Source organism: Octopus sinensis, linkage group LG19 (genome assembly GCF_006345805.1).
Source record: "Octopus sinensis linkage group LG19, ASM634580v1, whole genome shotgun sequence".
NCBI lineage: Eukaryota > Metazoa > Mollusca > Cephalopoda > Octopoda > Octopodidae > Octopus > Octopus sinensis.
This window is the reverse complement of record NC_043015.1, coordinates 13,739,674-13,750,486: the sequence shown is the minus strand read 5'-3', so window position 1 is coordinate 13,750,486 and position 10,813 is coordinate 13,739,674. Positions and strand designations below refer to the sequence as shown.

At 35.7% G+C, this 10,813-nt stretch overlaps 1 protein-coding gene across 1 annotated transcript in view; it reads left to right on the top strand.

Annotated features, from left to right (window-relative positions):
- Positions 1-6,931, top strand: part of LOC115222382 (protein FAM166C A-like) — a 19,135-nt gene extending 12,204 nt beyond the window's left edge. The window contains exons 3-4 of the mRNA XM_029792593.2: positions 28-140; positions 6,558-6,931. Coding sequence (XP_029648453.1) covers positions 28-140; positions 6,558-6,666 — 222 coding nt within the window. The 3' untranslated portion in view covers positions 6,667-6,931. The remainder of the gene's footprint in view (positions 1-27; positions 141-6,557) is intronic.
- The last annotated feature ends 3,882 nt before the right edge of the window (positions 6,932-10,813 follow it).

Below are 10,813 nucleotides of genomic sequence, written 5' to 3'. Positions count from 1 at the left end.
CTAAGTTACACTATTTTCTCTTTGCAGTCTACTCAAGTTCACAGGAATTACTACAATGATAAAAGTGGGACTAACTATCCTGTTCAGTATTTCCAGCTTCCCACACCAATTGAAAAAGTTTTTCAGAAGAAATCATGTCTGTAAGTTATTCTCTCAAGGAACAACTTCATATTATTATCATCATCGTCGTCGTTTAACGTCCGTTCTCCATGCTAGCATTATATATGGGCAAATGTCAGGGACAACCAAAGTCCTGTGGCTGGATTTGGTAGACAGAAGATAAAAAGAAACCTATTCTGTGTGTGTGTGTGTGTGTGCACATGTCTGCATGTGCATGCATGTATGTAGATGCATACAGCAAATCCAAAAGAGACCGATTTGCATACATATGCATAATCAGCTAAAATGATCTCTAAGAGCAACATATCAGAAAAACACATTCACATTTTAATTGGATTCAATAGCTGTTTCATTAAGATACACCTAATGTATTAATATTGGGTTGGCAACTAAGTTTCCGCTGTTTTTTTAGATTTCAGAATTTATTGCGATTTTAAATTTTGGAATTTATTTCTTCAAGATTTCTATTTTTAAATCATTTTGGAATCTATTTTGTGTTTTTTCTAGTTAATGTCAGTTAATTTTTGTTTATTTTCAAATCATTAAAATTGAATGTCACGTTAAGAAAAATGAGCATTTTTAACACCTCCTTCTTTTTGTTTTTAATCAAGGTTCTAAGGCCACAAAAGCTGCTCGCAACATTTGTGCTGTATATGGAGAGGGTGCCATAGCTGAAAGAACCATTCATGATTGGTATGCCAAGTTCAAAAATGGAAATTTTGACCTCAAAGACACACCGCCTTCTGGCTGTCCAATTGAGTTCAATGAAGAGCAATTAAACCAACCTTTTCATGAAAATTCTCGTTAAACGACAAGGGAACTGGCAGAGAAAACGGAACGCTCCCACACAGCTATAGAGAAGCATCTTCACTCGATGGGAAAGGTTCAGAAGTATGGAGCATGAGTTCCGCATGCTTTAAGAGCCAACGACAAAAATCAATGAGCCACAATCTCCACTGGTTTGCTTGCTTGTCACCGCTCAACTCATGGACACAAGCAACAATTTCTTTACCGAATCATTACTGGTGACAAAAAACGGTCCCTGTACATTAATATGAAGCAGTGTAAGGAATGGCTTAGCCCCAGTAAACAAGCGACACTGTGTGTGAAACAAGATTTTCCTCCGTGTAAAATGATGTTGTGCATATGGTGGGACTAGGAAGGGATTAACCATTACGAATTGCTTGAATGAAACCAAACAGTCAATGCGGAACTCTATGTTCAGCAGATGGAATGACTCAACATGGCTATTCAAGAGAGAAGACCTAATCGTCAGCATGGAGTTATTCTGGTGCACGACAATGCCCGCCCTGATATCGCCAATACGACCAAGGAAGCCGTTCAAACGTATGGCTGGGAAGTGCTGCCACACCCGCCGTACTCTCCTGATTTGGCACCAACAGATTTCCACCTCTTTCGATCTCTTTCAAATGCTTTGTGTGGAGTTTCATTCAATACTGATGCAGAATTGAGACCTTGGTTGGATCAATTTTTCGAGTCGAAATCGGGTGATTTCTACCAACGAGGTATTGAAAATCTTGTTAAACGTTGAGAAGTTGTAAACAACAAGGGTGAATAATTATTAATTAATTAGTTGTTATTTTTTATTAAACCTTTTAAAAAATTAGAATTTAAAAAAACCGCAGGAGCCTTAGTTGCCAACCCAATACATAACTGTGATACATAATTTAATTAAATTAATGTACGCTAAATTAATTCATAAAGTTTTTTACCACATCATGCGGAATGTTATATTATGTTAATCATAAATCTGTTACTGGCTAACATATATCAAAACAGGGAGAAAAATTACCTGTCTTTATTTGAAAGGAGAACCACACATATTTCATTCTCACTTTTGTGCTACCAGTTATCATCCTCCTTATTCTCAATATCATCCCTTACCGCCTCATTTTTAGCTGCATGTTCCTTTCTCCTCGTACATTGCTCATCCCTGCCAATAACGGTTCTTTCACCTTTGTTCATCACTCATCACTTCTGCCCCTATGTACCTCTAACCTTGTCCCTGTCACTGTGCATAGCTCATGCACCCCTATCACACATTTTATATCATCTCTGCTGTCACTTATCACCTCCCTGGCCTACTTCCATTTCTTCCTCCTTCCCTAACAAAACTGATATCTACCCTTGACCACATTTCCATCCATGTTTGCAATTCATGCATTCACTCTTATCTCTATTGCTATCCATCTGTTACTTTCCTTTCACAACTCAAAAACTTGCCTGCCCACTCACCATATCTGATCTGCTGTTCCACGGCTCACTTAAACTTACCTCTTTGTACCTAGAAGATATGCCCTGATACCTCATCTTTTCTCCTTCATTCTTTCCAGCTATGATACCCATGTATCTCCTCCACTGTATGACAACTGTTCCTGTCCCTCAATTGTAGTCTCTTATGACCTGGCGTTAAGCTACCCACTCTCAATACTACATTCCCACTCAGTCAAGGGGTCTTGATTTGCAAGCTAGCTGATGACATCACTAGTGCCAGTGTCACAAAAAAGCACCAAGAGCACACTGTAAAGTGCTTGGTGTTAGGAAACAACCAGAGAAACCCTGCCAAAGCAGACACAGGAGCTTGATACAATTCTCAGTTTCACTAGATCCTCAATGCATTGATGTTAAACAATCACAATGAATGTATATGTGCACATATGTATTTGAGTTTCTGTGAGTTGTTGCAACATATTCACGGCAGGAGGTGCAGATGAGGGCAGCTGCATCAAACTCTCTTATGCACCAAATGTCAATTGCTAAAAAGCATTCGTGAAGTAAAATCATGTAGCAACACCGAATGGCGGTGCCCCAGCATGGCCACAGCTCGTGAGCTGAAACTAGATAAAATGAAAAAATGAAAATGAATATTAATTATAAAATAAAACTTAACCATAAATGCTACTCAGCACAACAACTACCCTCAACTATTTTTTACAAAATAATAATAAAAGCAAAAAAAAAAAATATGGAATTAACCCTGAAAGTCAAAAATGATTTGAAATTTAATAAACTAGAACAACCTACAGCAAGTCAAAACTGAATGTTGCTTGTTAGAAAATGTAGTTATTGAGAATCAACCAAAAATTAAAGAGAGCCTCAAAGCAACCATTTCATCTAATATTCAAAGATATATAAAGAAATTGCAAAAACTAAGAAACATTTATGGTAATATGGGCATTTGAAAATTATACTTCCTAATAAAAGTATATGGAACAAAAAAGAAAATCTTAAATAGATATTAGGTGTGTTTAACTATATATTTGATAGATAGTTGTTACCAGTATACATGGTATGTCTTTTGTATAGAGAGAAAATCCCTTTGTTGTTAACCCTTTCGTTACCGTATTTATTTTGAGATTCTCTGTGTTTCTTTCAATTAATTTTCAATATAGCAAAGAATTTAGTAAAATAACTTAGTTATCATTAAGCTAGTGTTAGGAACATAAATTGTGACTAAGATTTGGTGGAAGATTTTAATTCAAAACTTATGAAAACATGACATTTGTACTACACTGCCAGAGATGGTTTCAGCCGGGTTGGTAACGAATGGGTTAATAATCTCCTGATCTTTTACTCATTTTTTATTGTAACAACTGCACTAACCCTGCATGCCAGACAAAATGTTTAGTGGCATCATCATCATCATCATCATTTAGCATCCGCTTTCCATGCTAGCATGGGTTGGACGGTTCAACTGGGGTCTGGGAGGTCAGAAGGCTGCACCAGACTCCAATCTGATTTGGCAATGTTTCTACGGCTGGATGCCCTTCCTAATGCCAACCACTCCATGAGTGTAGTGGGTGCTTTTTACGTGCCAGATGGGGCTGGCAAACGGCCATACTTTAAACATACATGTATACTTGTAACATGTGTACATCCACATGATCGCAAAATCATGGTTTCAATTCATGGACCAGGCAGTGTGTTATGTTCTTGAGCAAAAGATTTCATCTCGTCATTCTACAATCACTTCGATATCGGATATGTGGCCGCTCATGCATGTGTACAAGCAATGTCAGTAAGGAGAGATAGAGATAGCTCATGTACTGCACAAACATTTGATTGAGGTAAACAAATAATCTGAGCAGATTGTGCAGCAAGACATTGCAGAACCATCTTTCTCAGACTCAGGAAAGTACTGAGAGCAATATCTTCATGTACAGACATACTTGCATATCACATAGTGACAATGAACTGATGGACTTCTAGATTCCCCATGTCTGAATTCCCCCATTATGATCTACTTAAAACAGCAAATTATTGGCAACACAGAAATGAGAAAAAAAAGCACACAGGCTATGACCTATAAAAATTAGCATAATTAATTAGACAAAATGCTTATAGCTATTATTCATTAGGTTAACTTCTGTTAACTGATCTTGCTCACATATCCCATGTAAAGCTTTTGGGTTTATATTACTCTGCCTGATATCCTACTGTGGATTTCATTTATTCATTGATTTCTTCTGGGTACATGTAAAAGCACCCATGTGATTCCACATAAAGGCGCCCATGTGGTGCCATGTAAAAGCACCTGTGTAGTATCACATAGCAGTGCCCCTGGAGTGCCACATAAAAGCTCCCAGCACGCTCTGTAAGTAGTTGACATTAGCAAGGGCATTGAACCGTAGGAACCATGTCAAATCAGTCTGGAGTCTGGTGCAGCTCCCCAGCTTGCCAGCTCTGGTCAAACCATCCAACCAATGTCAGCGTGGACAATGGATATGAAATGATGATGATGACAATGAAACTGAGTATGGCCTATTCTGTCTGGTACTGAGATTTTGAGATCCCTCTTACTACCAATATCTTGGTCTTTACCTTGTTAACATACATACACTCACACGTGTACATGCATATGCACACATTATACACAGACATTTCTTTGTAACAAAGATATGTGACTTAATTTAGATCAAGCTGTTACCACTTTATTCCAGCAAATTTCAGGTTTGTCCACAAAATGGCTACTTGTAGTAAATAATTTAATAATAGACAAGTACTTGAGAGTGAATGTCCATTATGCCTGTAACTGGTTGTAACTCAACTCAATACTTTAAAACAATCGTGTACCTTACATCGTCAGCAATTCGTTCATTTTAAAACTTTAAATAGAGGAAAAGTTGTGTAAACATACTATAATAATAATAATAATAATAATAATAATGAAATTATTGTATACAGTGCTCAGGTGCACCACAACTTGTCAGAAAGTGCGTATAAAGTATATGCAGTAATGTACAAATGTCTGGAAAGTGAACTACGTATGAGTCAGATACATGCTTGTGTGTGTGTATGGAGGGGAGAAAATCAGGTGTAGTGTTGGCGAATCTCAGGAAGCATGGAAGTTTTGAAGGATGCAGTGCTCCGACAACTAACAACTGATGCCGACAGTTTGTTCCATGCTTCAGCAACTCTCAGCGTAAAAAAATGTTTCCTAAAGTCATGGGAGCTGTGCTGTTTTCTGACTTTGTAAATATGTCCACGGGTGTTAGACGGGTGGAGTTTGGATTTATCTAAGTGATTACATTTGTTGTTAATGCAGGTGTTTTTGTGGTTGGTTGGATATTTAAGTGTATTAGAAACATTTGGTGGTGGTAGTTTGTTAATACAACCAAAATTATTGGTAATCAATGAGTGTATTGTGCCAGTTTTAGGTGCAAATGGAAAGTTGACCTGGAAAATAGTTGTATAATCACCCTGACATAGGATAAGATAACCTTGTCTTGATAGATAGATCTAGTAAAAATCTCAGGTCTGTAATTTAAATTGTTGTGGCTCTTCAGCTTTAGCAGAATGTGTATTTTTTCTGTTATACAAAGGTTGCTTTGCTCCTTCATGTAAAGCTTTGAGCTCTAGAACATACTTCACTTGATGTTGTAAACTATGCCATTGTATCTCAGTTTCCAGATGTGGTTTGTTAATTTCGTGGAAATTTTTTTTGTATGTATGCCTTAATGATGCCATTATTATAAAATCTTTTCTTGAAGTCACCTTTGCATATACCAATGTACTTTTTCTTATTGACTATTTATTTGGTGTGCTTGAAGTGGCTCTAGTTTCATGCTAAGAGAAAACGAAATAGTAGCATGTTAGACATTAGCCCTGGAACAAAGGAGGTATCACAGAGAGTGAGACGACAAGTAACAGATTCAAGATCAAAGCTACAAAAGACAGCTGAGGCAGTAAAAATAGAATCATGGAAAGACAGAAAGGCATTGTGGGAAAGCTTAGAATTAAAATGAAAAGGAGAGGAGGGAGAGAAAAGGAGAAATGGAAAAAATTATGAGTAAAGAGGAGTGGTGGGGGGAAATCAGTGAAGCCAGTTTCTTAGTTTTATCTTATACTAACAAGAATTATCAAGCATATCTGGACAAACTACTATCATATTGCTTACAATTCCTTTTTATTTTCAGATACCAACACCCAGTGTACATAAATGCATATGGAAAACCAGATGCATTGCCTGAGTTACAAAACAAACCACCGAATCTAAAAATCAGAAAAAGCTGTTATGATGAATAAGGTTCCTAGGTTTCAGTAACAATGTCACTATGTATAAAACTTACAACTACTGATATAGATGTGATGTGAAAAAGATGAAACTCCACAGGATCGTTCAGTGTCGAGAAGTTATGACGTCAGCGTTTGTTTTGATTCATCAGATGTTAGCAGCCAACACATCACAGGACAATGAGCAGACAGTTCAGAAACTGGAAGATTGGTCAATTAAAGTAATGGCTCCAGAAAGTGATTAACATAAAAAAAAAGACCATGTGATTAACATAAAAAAAAAAGAGAATTGACTTTTATTGCACAGGTGAAATAAAGAGTTAAAACAAAATTGTTGAAAAAGTATTAATTTTGAAAAAATGTACTCGGCAGGGGTTGGGGGAGTGGCCACTCCCCTTGTTTCTCTATTAGTCATGTCACTGCCACATCATCTTCCTCAAACTGGGAAAGGCTGAAAGGCTGGGATCACCTAAATAATATAAATATTTAAGCTAGCAACAAGGCCATATATTTTGGGGAGTGGTATGTGGTCAATTTACTGACAGATGAAGAATCTGATACAGAATCTACCAAGTTAAATATTGATTTCTCTCTGAAACTATAGAACAATTTGAGATTATAACCTCAAATTAATCCTTTAAATATCTATTCCTTTAAAATTACCCAGGACAAATTCTTTGACCACAAGAGTGAAAAATACTTCTAGCTGAATACTATTCACTAAACTTGACATACGTTAGTATTGTTATTTATCTTCAAAAAACCTTTATGGCACAGTCATAGATGTGTGGTAAGAAACTTGCTTTCCAACCACATGATTCTGGGTTCAGTCCCACTGTGTGGCATCTTGGGCAAGTGTCTTCTACTATAGCCTTGTGAGTGGATTTGGCAAATGGAAACTGAAAGAAGCCTGTTGTATATATATATATGTATGTATATATATGTGTTTGTCCCACCACCACTGCTTGACAACTGGTACTGGTGTGTTTACATTTCCATAACAGAGTGGTTCAGTAAAAGAGACCAATAGAACAACTACTAAGGCTTAAAAAATAAGTCCTGGAGTCGATTATTCAACTAAAACCTTCAAGACGGTGTTCCAGCATGGCCACAGTCAAATGACTGAAACAAGTAAAAGAATAACCTATACGAGGGGTGCTGAAAAGTTCCTGGCTTTGAGTAAAAGAAAATATAGGATTATGATTTTGTTCAACATATTCTCTTCTCAGATTCACACACTTATTGCAGTGGTCCTTCAGTTTTTCTTAGTCCTATAAAAGAACCAGGCCTTTTGTGATACCCTTAAAGCCAGAAACTTTTCAGCACCCCCTTATATATGAAATACAGACTTCCAATATTAACCCTTTAGCATTCAGATTGTTTAATCAGATTGTTTTGGATTAATCATGCATTATCTTGTAGCTTTGAGATTTTGATGATGTGACTGTTTATTTTTAGAATGACATTGTAGGGTAGGTACGAAAACCTTGATCAGTCCAGTTTGAACAATAACACAGGTAGCATATTTGGGCTGGATATGACTGGTTTAAATGTTAAATACAAATGCCCTTTATAGGATACACATATTAGCTTTTTATTTTATCTTAAGGTTTAATTTATTAAGGAAATAACAGTAATTGCCTATGACATGCACAAGGGTATTGACGAGAGGTAAAGTGAATTTGCAACACATTTTTAATGTACTTTCCATTGAAATGATACAATGGCGGTTAACTTTGTTTTTCATCCTTCTGGAGTTGATAAAATAAGTGCCAGTTGAACATTGGGGTTGACATAACTGACTGGCTTCCTCCCCTGAAATTACTGGACTTGTGCCAAAATTTGTAATCAGTATTGAATATCATCTCAAAAAAAGTTTGTTGCTTTTGAAAAGAATCACTGGGATGACTGTTCAAAGATCAATAACACTGTCTGACACAATTTTTGTCCTTGGGTAGCAGCTGTTATTTTCTTTTTGCTTGCCCCTAGAAAGTATGAAAAATGGCTAATATTTCCTTCAATCTTTGCTTTTCTTACATTTATTCAAACCCAAAAGAAACCCTCGCAACACATGGTTATAATATTCCTCCACTACTCCTGCTCATGATCAGAGATGCACATATCAGCCACTAAGGGACATGCTCAAGTGGTTAAGGTCAAGCAACTGACAAGTAAATTTGTTGTATTGAGCAGAATATTTGCTATATTGATATTTCTGCTTCAGCAGCTCAGTGCTGAATCTGTCTGAAATGTAATGGAAAATAGGTGAGTTTCAAAATGGTCACAAAAGCAAAGTTTGAAGGGAATAATAATAATTTCCTTTGATTTCTAGATAGAGGCAAATAGAATATAATAGTTACTGATCTTCTCCCCAACTCAAAAAAAAAAAAAAAAATGGTGGGGACACAGTGTAATTTGTATGATGTTTAGATATGAGACATTATAAGTATTAATTTATGATGTCTAATATTTATATTAAGTCTTGAATGAAATGAAACAGAGAGTGGGTAGTATGTTACTCTTCATACACAATAATAAAGGTTATTTTTATTAGAGACATGGGATGGAAAATGGGATTTTGTGACATTCATATCGTTCTCAAGAACATTAATGATGAGAATGAAATAAAACTAGTTCAAGACATGCTCCCAAGGAAATTAAAATAAAATAGAAAATTACTAATTGTAAATCTCTCCAATGAGAGACAATCAGTAACAGTACTCTAGAATAAAGATTATTTGCCAACATAATGTGGCAGTCCTGGTTAGGACAAATGCTACTGCTATTTAACCCCACGAAACATTGTCTTCAGCTGGTTATATGACACACTATCTGTGTCCTTATATTTTCGAACAAGGGAGTTTAGCATCCCCACTTAGCACAAACCAATATCTGTGTATCGTGATTTCTGGGTTATTTCCCTTTATCAGCACAATACCTGTCCAGCTAGATTCTTGTTTGAAATATATAGTTTTTAAAGTGGCACATTCAAAATAGTTTTACAGAAAACAACAATACAATAGAACTGATTGGAAGCATTTATCAGATACTTTATTATTTATAAAACAAATCATTTGAGTCTTTGTATAAAAATAAGAAACAAAAAAAAAAAATCTTCAGCATTTTCATATCAAAATAACAACTGAAATCACACATCTATAATTTAAAAAAGAAAAAATCAGATTGATATTAAATGTTCAACAAGAAACTCAAGTGAAAAAAAGTATAAATATGTTTTGTTAGTTTTAATTCTTACCAGAAATGTTACAATGTACTTGAATTTTATAGATTTAAAATATACTATCTTTAATGATACTTAAAAAATATTTGGTTTTGTATGTAAAAAAAAATATTTTTATGGAACAATGATTTAATATGTTAACCCCCATGGCCTGTTACTGAAACTAACCAGTGGCACCACATATTTCCAATCACAATGCATACTGTTTAATTACAAGAAAATGTAATTGTTTTTGACTTTAAAAATCTTTTCATTATTAAACTTTAATATTTAGCTCTCATGTTATTTAAAAATCCTTGAAACCATGTCAAAGATACAGAATGAAATACTTTCTCAAATTATGAAAATGTATCATATGGTGGGTGTGTTGGTTGTGAGAAGTCTGTCATGAACCACTGGTGGTACATGTGGCAGTTAAAGTATTAATAGTTTTCACATTAATTTATTTGCCTAAATTTTTGAAATTGCAACAACGATTTCAAAAAACAGCAAAGATAAATTATGGTACATGTCTATCTTAGCTTATTAAGTGGATTGAACAAGCCAGTTTTATCTAGACTGAAAACTACATGCTCTTCATCAATACTTCTGATGTTTTACATGTGAGTAGACATGCTTCAGGAAGTATGAAGAACAGTGAAACATTAGGTTTCAATGATGTATTGGGAGTAATCGTGGCACTCCATATGACAACAAGGGTTCCAGTTGATCCAATCAATGGAACAGCATGCTCATGAAATTAATGTGCAAGTGGCTGAGCACTCCACAGACACGTGTACCCTTAACATAGTCCTCAGGGAGATTCAGCATGACATAGAGTGTGACAAGGCCAGCCTTTTGAAATAAAGGTACAACAGAAAAAGAAAGAAAGAGTGTGAGAAAGTTGTGGTGAAAGAATACAGCAGGGTTCTCCACCAC